The following is a 27,215-nucleotide window of genomic DNA, read 5'->3' on the forward strand; positions in this document are numbered from 1 at the left end:
GTTCTTTTTTTACAAAATAAATAAATATCATAATCTAATCAATATAACACTAGTATAGAAAATATTACTCTGAGTTATATATCTATTTTTTCATTCAAAAGACTATCTCATAAATTCATAATTCACATATAAATCGATTAATAATTTACTTGATGTAAAAATAATATTATATAAATAAAAAATCTAGAAAAGTCAGATGATTACTTACCTTGCAATGCAATCCAACTAATAGATCTTATTAATCTCAAAAATTCTTATTAGAGCCTAATATTCCAAAATTATACTTTTTATTAGAATTTTATCATAATTATTTTAAAATTAAAAATTTTAAATTTCAACACCCTCATAGGGCTGACTAAGAAGAAATGCCCAACATTTGGATTGGTCCAATCAAGATGATTTTATCGAATCATGTTCGAACTAGAACACAGATGGTTCAATAAGGAACTGGGGTGATCAAATTCAACAGTGTTTGGTATGGGCCAAGGTGGGCTGACACATCGTCCGACAACCTTGGATCGGGACCCTTCACCTAGGTCGATCCAGAAATCACTAAAAGTCGTACTTATAGGTCCAATCAACTCTAAAGAGAGAAAATCCAAATAGAGAGAGAAACTTTGTAGAGAGAAATACGACTGAGAAAGGATGGAAAAGAGAGAGAAATAGAGAGAAGAGGGAAGAATAGAGAGAAACCCCTCTCTTTTCTCTCTTCATGAATGGGGAAGTTTCTCTTCCCCTTCTCCTTTTCCTTTCCCCCTTCCCCCCACAAGTTCAAGGGGTTGACAGCCGCGGTGGCCCAGCCACACACCAGACAACATCCACAGGCGGCCGCAACCTATACTAAACCCAGCGACTGGTGGCAGTGGGATTGGAAGATGAATACCAAAACAGGGCACCCCTATTTCGAACGATTTTTCGGTGATTCGGTGGCTCAAATCGTGATGGTTCACACCTAAATCTTGGGTGACAGAGAAGGAGATGAGGAACACTTACCTCGGTCTGGCAAGATGGTCCGGTGACTCCTTTTGATGACAAATCGAGAAAGATGATCCAGAAAAGAAGCTTAGGATCGGTGGCTTAATTTTGGATGAACTTGAAAGAGGAGGAGGAGATCTCCAGCCTTATTCGGCCGGTTTTTGGATTATAATGAGCTTTTCGATCTTCGATGCAATCGGGAAGAAAGAAGACTCTCAGTTGAAGTTTTTTTTTTTTTCCTATCTTACTTACGTGCGTCACATGTGAAGGTTGGTCCAAAAATTGGCTGGCTCAGCCAAGTGGACCGGGCCTAGTCCACTGGTTTCAGTGGCCTGTTTTTTCTTAACGCAACCTAGTTCGCAGGTCCCAGCTTTCGCAGGAAAAGCAAAGGTAAAGGAGTCTCGCTCGACTCGGACTGGCGTGCGACTCCCTTCTCCCAATCCTCCATCTCTTCTTTCTCCGCCCTCGCGGCCTAGGGCGGAAAGAGAAGGCACGCCGGTCCAAGTGGCTCCTGCGAAAGCGGGGACCTGCGAACTAAATCGATAAACCCAGTCGCTCCGTGACCATCTCCGCCACAAGAATAACAGGAGCCCTTCACCTCCCATTCCCACTCCCGCCAGTACCATCCCTCTTCCGCTTCGCCCGCCTCCCCCACCTCCTCAAAGGACTAGTTGGGTTTCCTGTCCATGTTCTGCGCTTCCTGGGCTTCCACCTGTCTCCCAAGGCGCCAAGTGTTCGGCTGCTTTCCGGTCCTGCAGAAGGAGAAGTCTCATTTGAAGCTGTTTGTGGGCTGCAACGTTTTCTTGGACATGAGCGCAACCGGTGCGCTCTTTCTCTTGATACTAAATAACTCCGCTTATATATTTGTTGCATTTTGATGAGGTTGCTAGGTCCTAGAGATCACAATGCCGCGTGCTATTTAAAAAAACTTGTGCTCTCTTCATATTATGACTTTTGATGAAGCAGATATTTTCTCTAATTCCAAGGATTTCATACTGATTCACAGCAAGGAGTACATGTTGTTCTTTCTTATTATTTCAGACGATTGTGTAGTATTGTTTCATTGTTTCTGTTCTCCCATGTTGTGTCATTGCTTTCTGCTTCAACAAAGATTTTATGGTTTCCTTCTGCTAATGCAATTGTAACTACAGTACAGACGCTGACTTTACCCCCTAGAATTTTCTGTTTTGTAACTCAGACACATGATATATCATGTTCTTCTTGGGAATGCTTACTTACTAGTAAGTATTCTAGAGTAGTTATGCTATGTTATTGACGTTATAGACCTGCATCTGCTTTGATTAGGTGCAGTGTGAATGTCGTGAACTAGAGAAGATCATAGAACTAGGAATAGAGTAAATAGATATAGTTGTCGAACACATAAATTTTTCTCAATCCTTTTATGTTTTTATTTGCTAATTTTCCATAGGTATTGCAAATTATTGTATGCATGGTCTTGATGGGAGCACTGGCTGATTGGATCTGTATTCTGGAATGAACTGATGCGGTTGGATCCACTAGACCGCCTCGGACTTAATCATTTGGTTATTTTTGCTTTTGAGTCCTTGATGTTAATTTTATTTCAGCATAGCCTTGCTCGGGTTAGCCGACTTGGCCTTTATTAAAGTCGCTTTGGGTTTAGTTGTTTCTTGAATTCAATTAGATCAAGTCAAGTTAAGGGATCAGGTAGCCACCTATAAATAGATGTGGTGAGCACCTATTTCAGTATGCAAAAATTAATTGAAAGGCTTTTGCCCTAGCTCTCTTCCCTTCTCTCTTCTCTTCTTGCGACGCCTTCCCCCTCTCCCTAGGCCGCCGTCCAAGGCCGCCGCCCCCTCCTTCATCCGGCTGCACCACCTCTGTCCCGAGAGGCCAGCCACCTTCTCCCTCTTCTTCCTCTCCTCCTTGATCCCTTCCAGCCTCTACAAACAACTCCATCCCGTCGGATTTTCAGCCCGTCCTTCCCTACGCAGTCATCAGTCGGAGGCTGATATCTCAAGATCCCGACATCATCTCTAGACCCACGACCTACCGCTGGAAAGCTAACGTGGAGATCTACAACATATCCAAAATTGAGATCGATCTGACGGACGGATCTTCAGAAATTGTGTCTGCAATAAGGTCGGAACTACCCTTCCAGAAATCAAGAAGAGTCAAGAATCTTGAGATACGGATCAAATTCTATCGGATCGCATCAATTTGGTATCAGAGCAGTTCAATCCTTGGCCTTGGAAGATGGTGAACACCCGCTCTACAACCTCGAAGCAGCAAGAAGCGGCATCTTCAAAGGGCATTGACCCACATCAAGAAGGCTCGCGATCACCCGCGGCCTCGGCGGACCTGAGACCCGATCTTGATTCCACCGACCGTCTCTTGGAGTTCTTGCGTGGGAATCAAACAACTATGCAGCAGAGCCAACAACAATTGATGGAGAAGATGGATACCACGCAATGCCATATCGAGATGATGTTGCAACTATTGCTAAATCAGCGGCAAGAAACTCCACCGGGGGGAGCTCCGCGTCGGACCCGGGTGGAATCTCCGGCCCCTACCCGTGGACGACCAGGACGGAGGGGACCCCCTCCTCGTGAGCCTCTCCTTCCCAACCCACCAGAGGAGATGCGGCTGGACCAAGGAGAAGATCGACCTAGACCTCGACCCGAGCTCATACCGATTGGCGCACGCGCTAGGGCTCGGGGGATGAGCCCGATTGGCATCGATGACGGGTCGGATATGGAGGATGATCCCATCCAAAATTTTCAGATGAGGAACCAGCGTGTGGGAGAGTACCCACGCCGAGGATATGAACGAGATCGGGACCGTAATGGAGATCGAGAGGGAGGAAATCGCGGACTGACTCTTAGGCTGAAATTTTCCCAAGTTTAAAGACGGCGATCCTCTCGATTGGGTGTATCGAGCTGAGCGGTTCTTTCACTACCATGGCACAACGGAGGACCAAAAGGTATTGATCTCATCTTTTCACCTAGAAGAGACCGCCCTGCGATGGTTTCAAACCGTCGACCGAGCCCGACCTTTCAACGGTTGGGAGGATTTTTCTGCAGCAATTTGTCGGCGTTTCGGCCCTACCGAGTACGATGACTTCCAGTCTATGCTATCAAGGGTCACCCAAAAGACTACTGTTAGAGCCTTTCAAGAGGAGTTTGAGAGGATCAGCAACCGAGTGGTGGGGTGGAGCGACTCCGCGCTGAAAAGCGTATACCTCGGAGGACTTCGTGTCGACATTCAAGCCGAGGTGAGGACTTTGCGGCCACAATCTCTGGAGGATGCCTTTGCCTTGGCCCTAATGGTGGAAGAGAAGATCAAGACCACTCGATCAGCGGCACGGGGCAGCTGGACCAACCCCCGGGCCGGCCAAACCGCAGGGGGCTCCATCGGCCAGCCGAGAGCGCCGACGGTTGCAGCAGCCAACACAGGGCCGAGGACCCCTCTTCGCTTGTCAGGTGACGTCAAGAGGGTTGAGCGTCCACCCGGGAGGACCTTGACACCAGCACAAGTGGAGGAACGTCGAGCAAAAGGCCTATATTTTCGCTGCGACGAGAAATTTACACCGGGACACCGGTGCGCGCGGCCCGTCGGAGCGGTGATGTTGATCGACGGATTGGAGGACGAGGCCGTGGCTGAAGATGGTGATGAGGTTGCTGAGGATGAGTCCCAAGATTTAGAGGCCAAGGAAGAGGACGTGCCACCTCAGATTTCATTGCATGCCTACTCTGGATCGGCGACACCGAAAACGCTACGCGTGGACGGCATGATCAAAAGACGTGTGGTGCGTATCCTCATAGATACGGGCAGCACCCACAATTTTTTGGATGAGAGGCTCGTCAAACAGATCGGTCTCATAGCAGAACCGACATTGGGCTTCGACGTGGCATTGGGTGACGGAGCCACGTTGAGGGCGGAGGGGATATGCCGAGGCATCACTTTGACGATCCAGGGCAGCCAATTCAAGCTCGATCTCTATCCGTTGGCATTACGAGGAGCTGATTTGGTCCTTGGTACGCAGTGGCTGCAGAGTCTTGGCCCGGTTACATTCGACTTCGCCGAGATGTGGGTGACTTTCAGACGGAGCGGACGGCGAGTTAGATTGGATGGCATTCGGCCTAGCCCAAGGGCTGCACTTCAGCCCCTAGTCGGCTTGCCCGGACCCGACGCGCACAGCTACTTGATGCAGCTCTTACCTCTGTCGACGGAGACCACGACGGAGGCAGGTATACCTACTGATTTGGCTGCTCTCTTACAGGGGTTCGCAGATTTATTTGAGGAGCCTCATGGTCTTCCACCCGAGAGGGAGCACGATCATCACATAGAGATTGTACCGGGAGCAGAACCGGCGAATGTGAGGCCTTACCGCTACCCGCACGTTCAGAAGGAGGAGATCTCAAAGATGGTACGAGAGATGTTGGAGAGCGGCATCATTCAGCCCAGTAGAAGCTCATATTCATCGCCGGTGCTGCTGGTACATAAGAAGGACGGGACGTGGCGATTCTGCGTTGACTACCGGGCACTTAACGCGATCACCGTTAAGGACCGGTATCCGATTCCAGTCATCGAGGAGCTGTTGGATGAGCTTGCTGGTGCGGAATACTTCAGCAAACTTGATCTTCGTGCCGGATACCACCAGATCCGTGTCAGGCCCGAAGATGTGCACAAGACGGCGTTTCGGACACACGATGGCCATTATGAGTTCCGGGTGATGCCGTTCGGCCTCACCAATGCACCAGCGACGTTCCAGGGGCTCATGAATGACATATTCAGACCATTACTACGACGGTATGTCCTTGTATTCTTCGATGACATACTGGTTTACAGTCGTTCATGGCAGGAGCACCTAGAGCACTTAGAGGAAGTGCTGAAAATTCTGCGCAGAAATCAATTGAAGGTTAAGCGATCTAAGTGCCTATGGGCCGAGCCGAAGGTCGAGTACCTAGGCCATGTCATCTCTGCTGTAGGTGTGGAGCCGGACCAAGCAAAGATACATTGCATGACCGAGTGGCCGCTACCGAAGAACCAAAAGGAGCTGCGAGGATTTTTGGGCCTAACCGGTTATTACCGCCGGTTTGTGGAGGGATATGGAAAGATCGCCGCGCCACTGACCCTGTTGCTGCGAAAGGGCGAGTTTAGATGGACCGAGGCAGCGACGGAAGCATTCGAGAAGCTCAAGGAAGCCATGACGACGGCCCCGGTTTTGGCGCTACCCGATTTCGCCAAACCGTTTGTAGTCGAGTGCGATGCTTCCGGTGCCGGCATTGGTGCTGTTTTGATGCAGGAGGGACGGCCAATTGCTTTCATGAGTAAGGTGTTGTCCCCTAGGACCCGCTCGCTGTCCACATATGAGAGGGAGATGATGGCGGTCATCCATGCAGTCACAAAGTGGAGGCCGTACCTTATCGGCCGCCGATTCATCGTTCGGACTGATCAGCAGAGCCTTCCATTTTTTCTTGAGCAGCGCATACATACTCCAGCCCAGTAGAGGTGGGTGTCGAAGCTTCTCGGCTACGACTATGAGATGGTGTACAAAAAGGGCGCAGAAAATCGAGTGGCGGATGCACTATCGCGCCATCCCGAGTCCGGCGAGTTGGCGGCTTTGACTACGCCGGTTTTTCCTTTTATTTCAGACTTGAGGACCGCTACATGCCGGGATCCGGACCTAGTACAGATCCAGAGGGAGCTGGCAGCAGATCCGAGCAGTCATCCCGAGATGGAGGACCGAGATGGGTTGATTCTGGACCATGGGTTGATCCGCGTGCCCACCGATTCAGCCATGCGGCAGGTATTGATCCAGCACTTCCATGATACTCCTTTTGCTGGACACGAGGGATTTTTCAGGACTTACAAGAGGCTGAGCCAGAGCTGTACGTGGGTAGGCATGAAGGCAGCAGTCAAAGCTTATGTACAGCAATGCGATGTGTGCCAAAGGGCGAAGGCGGATTCACCGCGACCTGCAGGTCTACTTCAGCCTTTACCGATTCCTGATCAGGTTTGGGAGGATGTGTCGATGGACTTCATTGAGGGGCTGCCATTAGTTCGAGGGTACTTAGTGATCATGGTCGTTGTGGACCGCCTCAGCAAGTATGCCCACTTTTCGGCGCTCGCACATCCATTTTCTGCTCGACGGGTGGCAGAGGTCTACATACGGGACATTGCTCGATTACATGGTATGCCTCGGACTATTGTTTCTGATCGTGACCGCATTTTTGTTAGCGCATTCTGGCAGGCTTACTTCAAACAGCAAGGGACGAAGCTTGCCATGAGCTCGGCTTACCACCCTCAGACCGATGGGCAGACGGAGGTGTGTTGCCCAAGGTGACAAGCCAAGAGGGGGGGGGGTGAATTGGTTTCTTTTTAAATTTAAACTATCTTACTCAAGTCAAATGGATGGTTAGTAAGCTAAAGCAAATCACAACACAAACAACACAAAGTATAGTGGTTCGGTGCTCTCCTTAGCACCTACGTCCACTCCCCAAGCGACCCCTTGGGAATTCACTATAATCTCGCGGATTACAGTTGGATTGTTTTCCGGGCTCACAATCCAAAAACCTTTGTTGGTTTTACGGGCTCACCAACGAACCTTTACACTTTGGTTTTCCGGGTTCACCAAAAACCTTTGTTGGTTTTACGGGCTCACCAACGAACCTTTACAATTGGTTTTCCGGGTTCACCAATCAACCTACTCCGTTGGTTTTCCGGGCTCACCAACCAACCTTTACAAGTTGTTTAACAAATAAAGAAGGAAGATTTAAACTCCTAAATGAGCAAATGAAACAATATAAACTACAAAGAAGAGTATAGAAAATATTTATCGCTTTGAAGTGGCTTCTCTCTTCTTTGTCAAGAATGCTTCACTCTACAAGGGAGGATGGAGCTCTTGATGACTCTTTGAATCTGCTCAACCCCTTTCTTTGATTCTTGAATGAAGCACTTGGATGAAGAAGATTAGGGCACTTTTGTTTTCTTGTGTACTCTTTGATATTGCTTTCAAAAGGTTGTTCTATCTGATGAATAGTGCCACTTTAAATAGTCTCCTACATCCATTGAACAAGCCCCAATGGTTAGAATTCAAAAACTAGCCGTTACTGACTTTGGGAAGGACAAAAAGTACATCTGCAGAACTAGCCGTTATGCTTCAGCCCGTGTTTGGGTCGGCTCAACCTGTCCTTGGGTCGACCCAACTTTCACGTGGGTCGACTCAAACATTCCTTGGGTCGACTCTCTCAGAAAACACAGAAACTTGAAATTCAGCCTTCCTTCCCTTGGGTCGACCCAACCATTCTTTGGGTCGACTCAAAGTTCACTTGGGTCGACTCAACTTCTTCTTGGGTCGACCCTCTCAGTAATTCCAGAGAACCATTTTCTGTCTTCTTTTCTGTCTTGCCTTTGGGTCGACCCTCTCAGGGTTTGGGTCGACTCAAGCTTGGGTCGACTCAACTACTTCTTGGGTCGACCCTCTCAGTGAATCCAGAGAACCATTGTTCTGTCTTGTTTTGAGGATCTTGATGTTTGGGTCGACTCATGCTTTCCTTGGGTCGACCCAACTCACTGTTCATCTGTGCCATTTTTGCAGAAGTGTGCCAAATGATTTCTTGATGTGCCGGGGTCGACCCAATCATCCTTTGGGTCGACTCAATCCACACTTTGCTGCATCTCAAGGTTAGATTCATTCAAATAAACAATGAAATGTATCTATATCAATTTATACAAATATCCTGAGAGTAATAGTCTTATAAATGAAGTATCAATTTAACTTATAACATACTCTAGATAATTGCTTGTTAATCATCAAAATAACACTATCATCCTCAATCTCCCCCTTTTTGATGATTACAAAATAAAGAGTATGAGCCTATTGATACTTGTCTTTAAGATCAGTTTTTAAAAGGGCTTAACTTGCTGAATTTCAGCTTTTCATATATAAGAGTGAAATCTCCCCCTATTTCATTTAAATGTTGCCAATTTGACTTTTTGAATTGCTCCCCCTTTCATTTATAATTCATTAACGATGAAACTTGAAAAATTAGAGATAAAATATGAGTTTCAGGTTATGTATCGGGGTGCGAGAGGTGCGTGCCAAATTCTGAAATTATATGTGCCAAATTCTGAAATTTGATAGAAATTTTTGATTTGATGATTTTCATTGTTACAAATTGCTCCCCCTTGGATGTATAAGCTTTCTTATATGATTTTTAATTTGTTTGCCCAATTATTTCTCTTTTCTTGCATAAGTTCTTATTTCTCTTTCTTTACATAACTTCTTATTTCTTTTTCTTTACTTCTCCTTTCTTTAACTTTCTTTACTTTTGCTCTTATTGATCTTTCTTTACTTACTCTAAAGATATCTTTAGTTCTCCCCTTTTTGTTACTTTATTTACTCTAAACAATATCTTTACTTCTCCCCTAAGATCTTTACTTCTTCTAAAATAAATATTCTTTCTTTACTTCTCCCTCTTTTTGTTATCATCAAAAAGATACATGGGAAAGATGCAATAAATACCAAACTTCAAATTTCATTGATCAAAATGGGAACATTTTCATACATTCATGCCAAAAACAAAAACAGATACAATGTTCCTGAATCAAAGTTTAAAGATACATGATAAAAGCAAAATACATACGAGAACTAGATATCTAGCCTAGGCTCTAAACATAGATGCTAAGATCAGCCTAGGGAGACTCTAACGGCTGGGATCTAGTCCTCATCCTCCTAGTGTACGTGGCGAGGGGAGGTCGAGCCTGGTGAGACTGTGTCTGGCGTGGAGCACGACGAGCTGGATGACTCTGTGCCGAAATCTCTGACTCAGCAGCCTGTGGCACAGATGGTCCATGGGTCTCTCTCTCTCTCCGGAGTGCTCCTATCTGCTGCCTCAGATCACTGATCTCAGCAGACATGACGTCCAATCGGGCGTCCAATCGGCTCGTTAGCCCGTCAGTGATAGTCCTCGCCTGAGCTGACATGAGCTCAGTCATCCTGCTCCAGAACTCATCCGTATCTCTCGGAGGAACGGATGATGATGGTCCAGCCTCTGAAGGTGCAGTAGGATGATCCATATGCTCCTCATCCTCATCCTCTGGTGCATCTCCCTCTGGTGCCTCACCCTGAATGCCTGCTCCAGTGTGAATCCACTGCCCGTTCACTTTCTCATATCCCATGCATATAAGTGTCCGTGCAGTGTATGTGTCAGTATGATGCAGACTCTTGGATGCCTCCTCGAGAGCTAAACCGTGCTGTCGAAAAATCAAGGTGAGTATCATACCATAAGGTAGTGATACCCTGGAGTTGCACATCACCTTCCTCATCTGTCTCAGTATCATGGCCGGAAGATTTAGGGGAATTCCCTGAATCATACACTCCATCACTGCTAGATCTCGCTCTGTGATGAGATCGAATCTCCCGGTCTTTGGAAATAAGATTCTATTTATTATACTGAGCAGTAATCTCATTTCAGCAGTAAGAGAACTAGCTATTACCTTCGCGGAAAAGTCGAAGTTCTCATTTTCCATGATCAACTGTAGAGCTCTCATTTTGTTTTCAGGCTTTTCCGGAGTGGCTCCTACGCAGGGTAGATGAAGTAGCTCACTCAAGCTCTCCTCGGAAACTCGAACTCGAACCCCTCGAACTTCCGAAACAAGCCCTCCCGTACCAGTTTTGAGGAAGGCATAGAACTCCTGAACCAATCCGGGGTAGATCATCACGTCTAGGGAGCAAAGATACTCCCAACCTTGCCTTTGGATCCATTCCCTCAACCGAAACCCTTCTTGATCAAAGAACTCGGAATGGATCCTTCTCCCCGTTGTAACCGGTCTCCCCGCAAATCTTGCAAGTATCACTGAGGGAGAAGGAGGAGGAGGGGCCTCCGCACATGCCTCACGTCGTGGAGACACGGTAGATGGCTCCGTAGGTTGCCTTTCCTCCCGTTGGATCTGTGTGACTCTTCCGGATCTCTTGGCTACGGCTCTTTTGGGTCCCATTTCTCTAAGATCTCCAGGTAATCTACTGTTTGGAGGAGTTTGGAGGAGTTTGGAGAGTGGGGATTAGAGTATTCAGAAGAGGACAAGGGCAAACAGTGCCCTAACAATGCTCTCGGGTCCCCTTTTAACAGTGGGGTCCCGACGTTGGGTCGACTCAAGATTTTTCTTGGGTCGACTCAACGTTGGGTCGACCCTATTCAGGATTGGGTCGACCCAAGTGCAGAATTTTTTCTTTTCTCTTCCTTTTTGCTTGTAAGAATTTTCTTTGCTTCCAATCCTTATAAACTCTTTATGGGACAATGATACATGAGTAAGGAATCTCTAGATAACAAATTTGACTCATGTTTCATGGGATTTTAGAAATTGGAAGAATGTATCATGAGACTACTAGCTCCCTTTTATATTTCTTCAATAAAAAGGATCACATATGCCTAATTCCCTCCTTAGCATGCAGAATCTATCTTCACTCAATGGTTTCGTAAATATGTCGGCTAATTGTTTTTCAGTGCATATATGCTCAATACATATATTTTCATTTTGCACATGATCCCTAATAAAATGGTACCTTATTTCTATGTGTTTGGCTTTAGAGTGCTGAACTGGATTTTTAGTAAGATTGATGGCACTAGTATTATCACACTTAATAGGAATATTATCTAGTTTAACTCCATAGTCCTCTAGTTGTTGCTTAAGCCATAATACTTGAGCACAACAACTACCAGCAGCTATATATTCAGCTTCAGCTGTGGACAGTGCCACTGAATTCTGCTTTTTGCTAAACCATGATACTAAGTTATTTCCTAAGAATTGACATGTGCCACTTGTGCTCTTCCTATCTAATTTGCATCCGGCAAAATCAGCATCTGAATACGCAAGCAAATTTAGACAGGAGTCCCTTGAGTACCATAGCCCTATATTGGTAGTTCCTCTTAAATATCTAAGGATTCTCTTAACAGCACTTAAATGTGACTCCTTAGGATCCGATTGGTATCTAGCACATATTCCTACACTAAATACGATGTCGGGTCTACTAGCAGTAAGATAAAGCAAGGATCTAATTAGTCCTCTATAGAGCTTGATATCAATACAGCGGTTAAGGTACGCGGCAGTGAGGGAATATGGTGACAGCGGTTCGACCTCCCTTTTTCATCCTTGTCTAGCTTGCTAGTGGGATTCATTGGAGTGCCTACTCCCTTATGATTTTCATTCCCAAACTTCTTTAGTATTTCCTTTGTATACTTAGTTTGATGAATGAAAATGCCTTCTTTAGTTTGTTTGATTTGTAATCCTAGAAAGAAGCTTAGTTCTCCCATCAAACTCATTTCAAATTCTCCATGCATTAAATCAGCAAATTCTTTGCAAAGAGTATCATTTGTGGCACCAAAGATTATGTCATCTACATATATTTGTACCACTAATAGATTTTTGTCCTTTCTTTTGAGAAATAGAGTTTTATCTACATTTCCTCTACTAAAGTCATTATTAAGCAGAAATTTGCTTAATCGATCATACCAAGCCCTAGGTGCTTGCTTTAATCCATATAATGCCTTATATAGTTTAAAGACATGATTTGGCAATTCATGATTCTCAAAACCTGGAGGTTGTTCTACATATACTTCCTCCTCAATAAAACCATTTAAGAATGCACTCTTCACATCCATTTGATATAATTTGAAATCCATGAAACATGCAAATGCTAGAAGTAATCTAATAGCCTCTAATCTAGCTACAGGAGCAAATGTCTCATCAAAATCTATTCCTTCTTCTTGATTGTATCCCTTAGCTACAAGTCTAGCCTTATTTCTTATAACTAATCCATTTTCATCTAATTTATTTCTAAATATCCATTTTGTTCCAATTACTGAATTATGCTTTGGTCTTTCAGTTAATGTCCATACATTACTTCTTTTGAATTGATTTAATTCTTCTTGCATGGCATTTATCCAGTTAGTATCTTTTTCAGCTTCTTCATAAGTCTTAGGTTCTAATTGTGAAACGAAAGCAAGATAATCATTTAAATTCCTAAGAGATGATCGAGTTCTTACCCCTTGAGATGGATCACTAATGATTAAGTCTTTAGGATGTCCATATGCATACCTCCATTCCTTTGGCAAGTTTTGGGATTGTGGTGGCACACTATCATCTCCCTTATCTTGATTTGGCACGTCATCAATATTCAACTTTTCAAAATCGATAATTCCTGTATCATCATCAACAATATTTTCTTTTCTAGCAGACTCACTATCAGACTCATCAAATATAATATTGACTGACTCTTCCACTACTAAGGTTCTTTTATTGAATACTCTGTATGCCCTGCTAGATGTGGAGTATCCTAAGAAGATACCTTCATCTGACTTGGCATCAAATTTACTTAGATCCTCCTTGCCATTGTTTAAGATGAAACATCTACATCCAAAAACTTTAAGATATTTAGCAGTTGGTTTCTTATTCTTCCAGAGTTCATAAGGAGTTTTCTTGGTTATAGGTCGTATTAAAACTCGATTTAGAATATGGCAAGCAGTGTTTATAGCTTCAGCCCAAAAGTACTTTGGAAGATTTGACTCACACAACATTGTGCGTGCCATTTCTGCCAATGTCCTATTTTTCCTTTCAACAACCCCATTTTGTTGAGGCGTTCTAGGTGCTGAAAATTGATGTGATATTCCATTTTTAGTGCAAAATTCTTCAAAGTGTTGATTTTCAAATTCCGTACCATGATCACTTCGAATTGCTACTAAGGTGAGTTTCTTTTCATTTATGATATTATTATATAGTTTCAAAAATTCTGAAAATGCTTCATTCTTATGTGCCAAAAATGAAACCCATGTATACCTTGAAAAATCATCAACAATAACTAGTCCATATTTCTTCCCTCCTAGACTTGTAGTTCTAGTAGGTCCAAATAAATTCATGTGTATGAGTTCAAATGGTCTAGTTGTTGATACTACATTCTTCGATTTGAAAGATGATTTAGTTTGTTTTCCCAATGAACATGGTCCACATATTTTGTCCTTTTCAAAGATCAATTTTGGCACATCTTTTATTAATTCCTTCTTAACTAGTTTTGATATTAATTCCATACTAGCATGTCCTAATCTTCGATGCCAAAGCCAACTAGTTTCATTTTTCTTTTCTTCATTAGTAATTAAGCATAAACCATTTTTCCTGCCTAACTCATGAAGATCTACTAAGTAAATATTTCTTTGCCTTTGTCCTACAAGTACAATGCTATTATCTTTAGGATTAGTGATTATGCATACAGATGCTTCAAATGTAACTTTAAACCCTTTATCACAAAATTGACTTATACTAAGAAGGTTATGTTTCAAACCCTTAACTAATAAGACATTTTCTATAAAAATAGATGGAGCAATGAAAATTTTACCCTTTCCAATGATATGCCCTTTACCATTGTCTCTATAGGTTACTACTCCACCTTTCTTTGATTCCAAGGTGACAAATTGATCTACGTCACCGGTCATGTGTCTTGAACAGCCGCTATCTAGATACCATCGTTTTTCCACTTTATCAGCTGTAAGACACACCTGCAATCAAGATCAAGAAGAAACTTTAGGTACCCAAACTAAGTTGGGTCCTTTAGGGTTAGTACTCCATGTTCCTTTTGGAACCCAAACTTTCTTGAAGTTAATCTTTTGATTATAACTTGATTTGTTTTGACTGGACTTTCTAAAGTTACATTCATATGCTCTATGTCCGAACTTATTGCAGCAATAACAAGTAATATTTTCACTTTTAGCTTTTACAAAAATGTTCTTTAAGAATTTTTGTTTCCTATTTGTTCTATATCCTAAACCAGCCTTATCATATACAGCTTTTTGGCTATCAAGAATCATATTTAATTTGGTAGAACTAAGTGTAAATTTATCTACCAAGGATTTATATTTTTCAGCATCTTCTTTTAGCTTGATATTTTCAGCAATTAGATCCTTGGTTTCATTTGTAAGTTTCCTACTCAAAGTTTCACAGGTATGAGACAGTTTTAACTTGTCCTTAATAAGAGATTGATTTTCTTCTTTTAAAACTTTATTTCTATTAATTAGTTTCTTATGTTCTTCCATGAGTTTTAAGAATGCATCATGTAATTCATCAACAGTAAAATCACAGTCAAGTTCAGAATCTACCTCATCGTCATTGGCCATATGACACATTTGGGCCGTCTCTTGATGATCTTCCTCCTCCGAACTTGATTCCTCACTTTCACTCCATTCAGCCATGAAATTCTTCTTTTTCAACTTTCTTGCCATCCACTTCAAATCTGGGCAATCTATCTTATAATGCCCGGGTTTGTTACACTCATAGCAAATGGGAGTTTCTTTTTCCTTTTCTTTGTCCTTACCCTTTTCTTTGCTTGAGTTACCTTTAAGGAAGGGTTTCTTTTTATGGAACCTATTCTTACCTCTCATAAATTTTCTGAATTTTCTCCCAAGCACAGCCATCCCTTCTTCATCGATTTCTTCATCATCATCTGAATCTTCTGATTCAGTTAGTTGTTTAGGGGTGGTAGTCTTTAGGGCAATGGGCTTTCTTCTCTTGACCTCATCTTCTGAATTTTGCCTCATTGTCAACTCATGGGTCATGAGTGATCCTAGAAGCTCCTCTAACTGCAGTGTGTTGAGGTCCTTTGCTTCTTGAATAGCGGTTACCTTGGCCTCCCAATTCCTTGGTAGAGACCTGAGAATTTTTCGCACCAAATCAGAGTTAGAGTAAGACTTTCCTAAACTCTTAAGCCCATTTATAATATCAGTAAAACGAGTAAACATATCAGTTATGGACTCAGTAGATTCCATTTTAAACAATTCATACTTGTGTACTAATATGTTTATCTTTGACTCCTTAACTTGATTTGTCCCTTCATGTGTGACCTCAAGTCTGTCCCAAATTTCTTTGGCAGTAGTGCAAGTAGATATTCTATTAAATTCATTTACATCTAATGAGCAGTAAAGTATATTTATAGCTTTTGCATTTAACTGTGCTAATCTTCTATCACTTTCATTCCAATCCATTTCTGGTTTGGGTATGATAGTGCCCTCTATGTTAAGTGTGGGTGTGTGAGGTCCTCTAGTGATGATTTGCCATAGTTCATAGTCTGAAGCTTGAATGAATATCCTCATTCTAGCTTTCCAATATGTGTAGTTTGTGCCATTAAATAGAGGTGGTCTATTTGTGGATTGCCCCTCACTCATAGAACATCCCACTTGGGTTGTCATGATCTTTAACTCTTGATTGTGAGATCAATGAGTACTATTAGAGCACCTCGCTCTGATACCACTTGTTACCCAAGGTGACAAGCCAAGAGGGGGGGTGAATTGGTTTCTTTTTAAATTTAAACTATCTTACTCAAGTCAAATGGATGGTTAGTAAGCTAAAGCAAATCACAACACAAACAACACAAAGTATAGTGGTTCGGTGCTCTCCTTAGCACCTACGTCCACTCCCCAAGCGACCCCTTGGAAATTCACTATAATCTCGCGGATTACAGTTGGATTGTTTTCCGGGCTCACAATCCAAAAACCTTTGTTGGTTTTACGGGCTCACCAACGAACCTTTACACTTTGGTTTTCCGGGTTCACCAAAAACCTTTGTTGGTTTTACAGGCTCACCAACGAACCTTTACAATTGGTTTTCCGGGTTCACCAATCAACCTACTCCGTTGGTTTTCCGGGCTCACCAACCAACCTTTACAAGTTGTTTAATAAATAAAGAAGGAAGATTTAAACTCCTAAATGAGCAAATGAAACAATATAAACTACAAAGAAGAGTATAGAAAATATTTATCGCTTTGAAGTGGCTTCTCTCTTCTTTGTCAAGAATGCTTCACTCTACAAGGGAGGATGGAGCTCTTGATGACTCTTTGAATCTGCTCAACCCCTTTCTTTGATTCTTGAATGAAGCACTTGGATGAAGAAGATTAGGGCACTTTTGTTTTCTTGTGTACTCTTTGATATTGCTTTCAAAAGGTTGTTCTATCTGATGAATAGTGCCACTTTAAATAGTCTCCTACATCCATTGAACAAGCCCCAATGGTTAGAATTCAAAAACTAGCCGTTACTGACTTTGGGAAGGACAAAAAGTACATCTGCAGAACTAGCCGTTATGCTTCAGCCCGTGTTTGGGTCGGCTCAACCTGTCCTTGGGTCGACCCAACTTTCACTTGGGTCGACTCAAACATTCCTTGGGTCGACTCTCTCAGAAAACACAGAAACTTGAAATTCAGCCTTCCTTCCCTTGGGTCGACCCAACCATTCTTTGGGTCGACTCAAAGTTCACTTGGGTCGACTCAACTTCTTCTTGGGTCGACCCTCTCAGTAATTCCAGAGAACCATTTTCTGTCTTCTTTTCTGTCTTGCCTTTGGGTCGACCCTCTCAGGGTTTGGGTCGACTCAAGCTTGGGTCGACTCAACTACTTCTTGGGTCGACCCTCTCAGTGAATCCAGAGAACCATTGTTCTGTCTTGTTTTGAGGATCTTGATGTTTGGGTCGACTCATGCTTTCCTTGGGTCGACCCAACTCACTGTTCATCTGTGCCATTTTTGCAGAAGTGTGCCAAATGATTTCTTGATGTGCCGGGGTCGACCCAATCATCCTTTGGGTCGACTCAATCCACACTTTGCTGCATCTCAAGGTTAGATTCATTCAAATAAACAATGAAATGTATCTATATCAATTTATACAAATATCCTGAGAGTAATAGTCTTATAAATGAAGTATCAATTTAACTTATAACATACTCTAGATAATTGCTTGTTAATCATCAAAATAACACTATCATCCTCAAGGTGGTAAACCGCTGCATCGAGCAGTACTTGCGCTGTATGATTGGTGATCGGCCCCGAGAGTGGCTTTCTTATTTACCTTGGGCCGAGTATTCGTACAACACCGCTTTCACTCAGCCATAGGGATGACACCCTTTGAGGCGGTGTATGGACGAGTACCACCGACTCTGCGAGTTTATGATCCACTGTCACATGCGGACCGGACAGAGGCAGATTTTGAGCTCTTAGACCGCGATGCTACCTTACGGCGGTTAAAGTTCCACATAACGACTGCGCAGAACAGGATGAAGCAGCTGCATGATCGGAAGCACAGAGATCCAGTATACGTGGTGGGCGACTGGGTATACGTCAAGGTGCAGCCTTATCGACAGTTGACACTGCGGCCCATGGCGAACCAGAAGCTCTCTCATCGCTTCTATGGGCCCTTTCAGATAATGGAGCGCATTGGACCCGTGGCGTATCGCTTGGACTTGCCGACTACATCAAGAGTTCACCCGGTATTTCACGTGTCGCTTCTGAGGGCCCGGCTTGGACCCAAGACATCTGTCGGCCCAATCATACATGAGCCACCGGAGGACGAGGTAGTGGAGCTAGTTCGAGTGCTGGCGAAGCGCAGAATACGAGTAAAAGGACGACTGGAAACCCAGATACTAGTGGAGTGGCTGGGGAGAGCATCAGACCAGGCCACATGGGAGTTTGAGACTAAGATACTTGATCGTTTCCCTGACTTCCGACCTTGAGGACAAGGTTAAAGAAAGCGTGGTGGAGTGATGCGGTTGGATCCACTAGACCGCCTCGGACTTAATCATTTGGTTATTTTTGCTTTTGAGTCCTTGATGTTAATTTTATTTCAGCATAGCCTTGCTCGGGTTAGCCGACTTGGCCTTTATTAAAGTCGCTTTGGGTTTAGTTGTTTCTTGAATTCAATTAGATCAAGTCAAGTTAAGGGGTCAGGTAGCCACCTATAAATAGATGTGGTGAGCACCTATTTCAGTATGCAAAAATTAATTGAAAGGCTTTTGCCCTAGCTCTCTTCCCTTCTCTCTTCTCTTCTTGCGACGCCTTCCCCCTCTCCCTAGGCCGCCGTCCAAGGCCGCCGCCCCCTCCTTCATCCGGCTGCACCACCTCTGTCCCGAGAGGCCAGCCACCTTCTCCCTCTTCTTCCTCTCCTCCTTGATCCCTTCCAGCCTCTACAAACAACTCCATTCCGTCGGATTTTCAGCCCGTCCTTCCCTACGCAGTCATCAGTCGGAGGCTGATATCTCAAGATCCCGACATCATCTCTAGACCCACGACCTACCGCTGGAAAGCTAACGCGGAGATCTACAACATATCCAAAATTGAGATCGATCTGACGGACGGATCTTTAGAAATTGTGTCTGCAATCAGGTCGGAACTACCCTTCCAGAAATCAAGAAGAGTCAAGAATCTTGAGATACGGATCAAATTCTATCGGATCGCATCATGAACTCTAAGTAGCGTGATATAAACTTATTTTTACACAGGAGCAAAATTATATATGAGTAAAACAGGAGAGAAATTATATGAATGACGATATGAATAAATTAGATTAAACATTAGAGACAATGATTTCCTTTACTGAGGCAAGATTTCTACCAGTTTGACTATTTGAATCCACTTTCAAATTTATATAGAACCCTATCCTTTATGTTAGTAAGCTTCGGCGAATCCTTTCTCATAAATTTCATCCTTTTTTGGCCTACATCCTACATTTTTGTACATGGCATAACATTGGCGAAGGTAGAGTTATAGATCGGAGGAGGCTGGCTTTGGGTGATTCGACTAGGTTAGATTTCCTAAGAGCATGTTGTGGAGAATGATGCTGTTCTCTTTTGTTAGCTTTTCTCCTTTATTTTTTTTCCTTTCAACCATAAATGCAAGGTTTATCCAATCCAATAATGACTGGATGGCATGATCTGGATCGTTCAATTATTCTAGTAATTGGAGAGGGTCTGCATCTACTGGTAATCACCCTAATCTAAGGACATCTTGGGTATTTATAAATTGGGGATGTAGGGCTTTAATTAAGGGATTGTTTCATTTATACTCATTGAATCATGAGGCCTGTGAGACAAGAATTGAGGCTTTGTCATATTCTTCAACTCAAAAAGCCACTCTCCTCTCTCTCTCTCTCACATATTTTTAATTCTTATTTTAATCTTCTCATCCATCCTCTTCAAATTCTTTTCTTCATTCCCTTTATTAATTGTTGAAAATTTAACTGCTGTTTTCAACTGATAGGTGAGTGATGATTCACCTATCCAAATTAACATCCTACAATCGATATTTTCCATCATCAAGCTAAATCTCATATTTAACCTAGGTTCATAATGTTAATCTGAATTCTTGATATTCTTTCTGCTAGTACTTGTGGACTGATTATTTTTTTGCTAATAAACCCCTTCCAAATCCAATTTAAGATCCTTATAATCCATACACACAGTTTTAACATAGTTTTTATTAGTTCTTAAAGATTACTAATTATTACAGTAAATTCCCAAATTTCTGAACGTAGATTTTTCTGGACAGTAGCTACTTGTTTTCTGAACGTAGATTGGGGTAACAGCCTTCTTAAGCTCTGGATTAGTTGAATCTTCCAATTCTTTCTTTTCTGAATTCCCTAAAGCTTTATGTGCTTATCTACCTGACCTTCTTTAGTCACTTCTAATAAACTCCCGATACTCTGGTAATTAGTCCTTAACCCTATTGCTGGATTACTTTGCCGTCATTCAACCTGATTGTCACTTTTCCTTTGTTCTAGATCCTTTGCTTGCTCCTTTTTTTCCAATGACTTATAACACTGTGACTGATGATCCATCTGGTTTAAAGCCTTCAGTAGGATATTTAAAGCACTCGAATTCTGTTTTGCTGCTAAATGCAATGTCAGGTTAGAGTTAAGGAAACAGGAGAAAGAAAAAAATTTAGTGAGCTAGTTAGGTGCTAAATTAGGATTCTTAGCAACCGAAGAACTCAATATAGGAATATACTGAATGGAGCAGAAAGATTTTCCTGAATCTTTGCATGATTTAAGACAGAGATACTGCAACTTTCAAGGGATGATTTCAGACTGAAGGATGAGAGACCACTTTCAGAGGATACACCTAAACACATTATTGGAGGAGCATGTGCGATTTGAGGTGGCAGGCTTTAGGGAAAGATGGATCCTAAGAACATATTGCACTGATTGGATACTTGCAACAACTAATTTGTGAGGCACTATGACGCAGTCGGAGGAGGGGAGGTTGCTGAAACTTGGATGATGGCGGCTGATCTCCCTCTCTCTCTTTTTTTTCCTTCTCTTCAATGGCGGCTAGGGCTCTTTGCGGATGGAAGGGAGGAAGAGGAAGGGGATGGCTAATGGGTTCAATTGAGTTCAATGTGAGGTGGCCGAATTGGGGGTTTGGGCTTGAAGTGTTATGGGGCGGATGGGCTTTGGTTGAACCCAAAGTTGATTTGGGTTTGGGCGTGAGACTTGGAGGCATGACTGGAGGTTTAGGAGTTCTAATGGGACTATAACTCTGGGTGGGTGTGAGCAAGGTATGGTGTGAGATAAGGTTGGATAACTATGGGCTTGAATGAGAGAGTCTCCCCCTCATTCAATCCAAGGGTTGGCGTGAAAGGGAGTTGGCGTCTCACCTATCCCTTCAGCCACTTCTTGGCATTGCACCAAGGGAAGAAGAATCTCTCTTCTCATGTGAGGGGATCTCAAAACTCAATGAATTAATCTCTTTAAATTTTATTCTTCAACCTTTCCTATTTATAGAGTAAGAGGTTAGGACAAATTGGACTCCTACAATTTGAAATTTAAAGAACTCCTTCTAAACATGGACTCTTTTAATTTTAAATCAAATGATTGACTAAATCAAATAACTAACTAAGACTGCACTTGACTTTGGACTCTTCATGACGCATGGACTAGAGTCCAAGTCAGCTAGGACTCCTTCCCACACGTCATGAAACAAAATGAAATAGACTCCAACGAATCTAGGACTCCTCAATGCCATGGACTCAATGGGATTTTGGGCATTGGACACTAGGACTCAAAGGGGACTTGACACGCCCCAACAAATGGACTCAATCCTCGCACGCCCAAAGGGATTGGGCTCAATGCTCCTGCATCAATTCTCTTCTATTGCGAAAGAACTCGGCTCTGTCGAGTTATGCGACTGATAGAGCTCGTACAGGTCTGGGTTCAGGCGCTGGACCTCTTCCGTCTTCAACTACAAACAATCTGAAAGGGATCGGTTCTTCCACTTCACTAGAAATTTCTAGTATCCTCCTTGATGTGTAGAAACGATTTGATCATCAAGGATGTCTTCAATTACATCTTTCGGGGCTGATTGTCGAGGGAGTGCTGGTATTGGCGGGGTGTCTTTAATTTCAGCATGGTGGCCTTCATAGAGCTGCAAGTCTTCAACATTAAATATGGGGATCATTTGAAGATCCTCGGGCAACTCTAGCACATAAGCATTCGATCCCAATCGCTTCAGCATCTTGAATGGCCCGGCTCTTCTTGGATAAAGCTTCTGAAAATTTCTACGAGAAAACCGTTTAGCCTGCAGCCACATCAAAACTAGATCTCATTCCTTGAATTCCAGGGGACGCCTTCTTTCATCTGCTTGCTGCTTGTATAGCTCGGTATTGGTGGCTAATCGGTGTCTAACTTCAGCATGTAAGTTCTGGATGTGCCTTGAAAAGTCTTCTCTACTCTCGCTGATCCGTGAGTTGTTGGGTAGAGGGACTAGATCAATAGGCTGCCATGGCTTCATCCCTAGAACAACCTCAAACGGAGATAGCCCAATGGTTCGATTGATGGAATTGTTGTAGGCGAATTCTGCATTCGGCAAAATCAGATCTCATGAAGTCACATGATCACGAACCAAACAATGAAGTAGGTTGCTAAGGCTTTGATTCACCACTTCAGTTTGCCCATTGGTTTGAGGATGATAGGCGCTGGAATAAGACAGCCGCGTGCCAAGCTTTGCCCAAAGTGTCTTCCAAAACTAACTGATGAACTTGACATCATGATCTGAAACTATAGTCTTTGGTAGCCCATGTAAACGAACCACTTTTCTCAAGAATATGGCAGCCACTCAAGAAACATTATAAGTTTTGGAACAAGGCATGAAGTCTGCCATCTTAGAAAACCGATCGAAAATGACAAAAATCGAGTCATGACCACGTACCGTCTTTGGTAATCCTAGCACGAAGTCCATGCTAAGATCTTTCCATGGAGAACTCGGAAGAGGCAAGGGAGAGTAGAGCCCGACATTGGTCTTGGTGCCCTTGGCGAGTTGGCATGTCCAGCAGTGCTTGATGGCTCAACTGACGTCCTTCCGCAGGGTCGGCCAGAAGAAGCGATCCTCCACCATGGCAATGGTCTTATCACGACCAAAATGTCCAGTCCTCCACTATGGATCTCCCTAATGATATGGTCACGAAGAGAAATTTTTGGGACACAAAGCCTTGTGCCTCGAAAAAGAAACCCGTCATGAAAAGAATACTCCATGTGCTGCCGTTGGTTTCCTGTGGATAGATCCATGTAGATCGGCTGAAAATAAAAATCTGATGCATATAAATTTTTCAGGTCTTCAAATCCCATTACTTTTGCATTTAAAAGAGTTAGAAGATGGGCTTTTTGGCTTAAGGCATCAGCAACTTGATTCTCCACGCCTGATCGATGCTTCAAAACAAAAGTAAATTGCTGCAACACATCTATCCGTCTGGCATGTCGTGTATTAAGTTTTTTTTGGGAGTTGATGTACTTCAGCGAATTATGATCAGTATATAAAACAAACTCTCGATAAAGAAGATGGTGCTTCCAATGCTTGAGGGATATGGGCCGGTACGGGCTGGTACATACCAGTACCACCCCAAATCGGTACCGAATCAGCATGGAATCCGGTACCGGGTTGGTTTTTTTGGAGAACCGACCGGTACATCTTCTGTATCGGTCGATACCGGCCATGTACCGGTGACGTACCGGTGCGAATCGGCCGGTATGCACCGATATGTCAGTTTTTCAAATTTTTTTAAACCACAGCACGGCGTGCTGTGGTTTTTCAAACGAAGTGGCCGTTGTCGGCCACTTCTTTTACTGTGGCCGAAAGACCACAACGTGTTTAAAAAAGAAGTGGCCGACAACGGAAGGAACTTGTGCTTTAAATGCATGTAAATGATTTTATCTTAATTTGAAGATATTTTGTGTATCATTTTATCATTTGTATCATTTGGAACGGAAGGAAGTAATAAGATGCATCATCTATCTTCAACCCTAAACCTAAACATAGAAACATCAAAAATCATAAAAAATGCAAGAAAAAAACATCAAATTTCACTTAATTTGACACAATAAGATCTAACAGAGACAAAATTTAAAAAAAAAAAATCCACCGGAATCCAAAACTCGGCTATTCAACCAAGACCGGTACGAGACTGGTACGAGACCAATACGTACCGCTCCGGGCTGCTGCCGGTATGCCGATCGGTATCGGTACGGCGGACCTTCTTTGAGGGTTTAAACAACAACATAAAACGCAATGTTATAAGTAGAATACCTCTTCTTCGCATTGTTGAGTTTCACGTTGAAGAAAGCTACCGGGTGTCCTTGCCTCCGAACTCCTCCAATGCCGACATGGGAAGCATCACACACGACCTCAAAGAGCTGATTAAAGTCTGAAAGTCGAAGAATAGGGGCTTGAGTCAATCTCTCCTTGATCTCCTCAAATGCCTTGATAGCTGTAGGTGTCTATTGTAGAAATTTGGCCTTCATGCAGTTTGTAATTGGCGTGATAATGGTGCTAAAATTTCTGATGAACTTGCAATAGATGGTAGCTAGGCCGTGAAAGCTCCATACTTCATGGATGTTGCTCGGAGTTAGTCAATCCCGTATGGCCCGAACTTTCTCCGGATCTGCTGCAACGCCTTGATTTGAAATTATGAATTCTAGAAAGAAAACTCGAGATTTAGCAAAGGAACATTTTTTCAGATTTACATAAAGCTTCTCCCATCGTAGAACTTGAAGCACTTGTCGAAGGTGCTGTTTGTGCTTCTCTCGGCTTCGACTAAAAATCATTATATCATCAAAATAAATGACTATGAATCTTCCAATAAACGATTTCAGCATTTGGGTCATAACCCGCATGAAAGTGCTCGATGCATTAGATAGACCGAATGACATGACCAACCACTCGTAGAGGCCATCTTTGGTCTTGAAGGCGGTCTTCCATTCGTCCCCAGGTCTAATCCAGATCTAATGGTAGCCGCTTTGCGAGTCCAACTTGGAGAAGATAGAAGAACCAGGCAGCAAATCTAGCATATCATCCAATCATAGAATAGGAAAGCGATACTTCACCGTTATTTTGTTGATGGTCTGGTTGTCCGCGCACATACGCCATGTACCATCCTTCTTCGGAGTGAACAATGCTGGGATGACGCAGGGGCTGAGGCTTTCCTTGATGACTCCCTTGTCCAAAAGCTCTTGGACTTGGCGACGTAGCTCCTCATGCTCCTTGGGGTTCAGCTGGTATGCAGGAAGATTCGGTAGACTAGATCTTGGGACGAGATCTATGGCATGCTAAATGTCGCGCATCGCTGGAAGTTTCTTAGGAAGATCCTCAGGTGTGACGTCAGAAAAATCATCTAAAATAGTTTGAAAATCGGATGGTATTACTTCTGAAATTTCAGACCCAACTTTCCTCGAAACCAATGGGAACATGACACCAAACTCATGGCCGATTTCTTCAAATCACCTCGTAAATAAAATCCTTTGGATTACTAGATTTTCAGGTGTGAAATCAGCAATCCGAAGTGGTTTTAGAACAATTTTCTTATTGGCATACATTAAGGAATAATAGTTAAAATGTTTGTCATACTTCACCCGCCGATCATACAACCAAGTTCTTCCTAGAAGGATGTGGCACACCTTCATGGGTAGAACCTCACACCACACATCGTCATGGAAGTTCTTGCCTAGTAAAAAGCTAACTAGGCATCTTTACTTGACGGGAATAGAGGTGTCATCGATCCAACTTACTTGGTAAGGCTTGAGATGCGGTTCTGATTTCAGCTTCATCTTTTTCAACAAGTCATTGGAGACGATGTTCATGCTACTCTAGTTGTTGATGATGAGATTTAGGGCCTTGTTGTGGTACTCGACACGGGTGTCGAAGATGTTGGTGCGCCTCCAATCTTCTTCCACGTCCTCCTCTTGTTTGCTACCTATAAGGATCCTGCGAACAATGCAAACAGGCAGATTTGAATCTTCTAGCTCCACCGCAAGTGCCTCTTCTTTGTTGCATTCCTCCTCTTCTTCAACCTCAGCGGGTATAGGAGAAATTTCAGAGGGCTCCGCGATCTCATCTTCTTCACATACCAACACAAAGCACTGGTCTTTGGTAGGGCAAACAACGACGAAGTGGCCTCGCCCACCGCACTTGTAGTACTCGGATTGGCTCCCTCTTTGTGCCATAGGTTTCTTTTTTTTCCGCTGAACCTTGCTGCTCCTCGCTCCATATTTGGACCCCTATTTGTAGATGTATTAGATCTCATAAAAGGGAGGTTACCTTGAGGGAAAGGAGTGCCTTTGGTGCTGTGTTCTGGAGGCCATCACCCAACTGATGGATTGGCAGGGCGTCGTTGTCGCAGCTGCACCACCACGCGAAGAGTGATTTGATACGCCTCCTCCAAACTAAATATACGAGACGTTACCAACTCTCTTCGGATGTCCTCCCTCAACCTGGATGGGTATCGAGCCAAGGCTTGCCGCTTCGTCTCCGTAATATTGCTGTAGATCGTTAGTTCATGGAATCAGGCGATGTAGTCCTCCACAGATGAATTTCCTTGGCGGTGCTTCAGAAGATCTTTAAGGAGGGTCTCTTCATAATCAAGGGAAAGAAATTTTTCTTTCAATTGAAGTTTCATCTCTTCCCAATTGGTGATGGGAGGCTGACGAAGGCGATGAAACTTTTCCTCTACGCTGTACTACCAAACAAGTGCTTGGCCCTTCAGCTTCATCTTCACAAATCGAACCTTTCGCTCGCTGGTCATGTTTTACCACTTGAAATAATCTTCGAGCGACGTCAACCAATCCTAGAAGGTGCTCGAATCCATGCTTCCATTGTAATCAGAAACATTGACACATACCTGCTTCGATGCATCGTCGAAGTCATCACGTTCCTATTGTTGTTGCTGCCAATATGGGTTTCCAAAATTAACCCCCATGCGAGGATTGATTGGGGGGAGGTGCACGGGGACCCTTTGGGTGGCACTGGGGTGGAAGACCCCTAGGATAATGGATCTCGACATTGGAATCTCCTTGTGGCGCTTTTGAATTTTTTGGGTGTTCATAGGCGCCAAGGTCATCTTCATAGTTGTTTGGCTCGAGAAAGATGCGCTCCCAAATGGCTTCCATCCTGTGATTCAAGGTAGCCATTTGAT

General features: G+C 43.4%; 1 protein-coding gene across 2 annotated transcripts in view; it reads left to right on the forward strand.

Annotated features, from left to right (window-relative positions):
- Nucleotides 1-1,371: 1,371 nt before the first annotated feature.
- The window catches only part of LOC103697567, a 62,998-nt gene continuing 37,154 nt past the window's right edge, over nt 1,372-27,215 (forward strand). For both annotated transcript variants that reach the window (XM_039118832.1, XM_039118833.1), the window contains exon 1: nt 1,372-1,797. In XM_039118832.1, coding sequence (XP_038974760.1) covers nt 1,662-1,797 — 136 coding nt within the window. In that variant the 5' untranslated portion in view covers nt 1,372-1,661. The remainder of the gene's footprint in view (nt 1,798-27,215) is intronic.

This window comes from Phoenix dactylifera, unplaced genomic scaffold, assembly GCF_009389715.1.
Source record: "Phoenix dactylifera cultivar Barhee BC4 unplaced genomic scaffold, palm_55x_up_171113_PBpolish2nd_filt_p 000427F, whole genome shotgun sequence".
In the NCBI taxonomy this organism is placed as follows: Eukaryota; Viridiplantae; Streptophyta; class Magnoliopsida; order Arecales; family Arecaceae; genus Phoenix; species Phoenix dactylifera.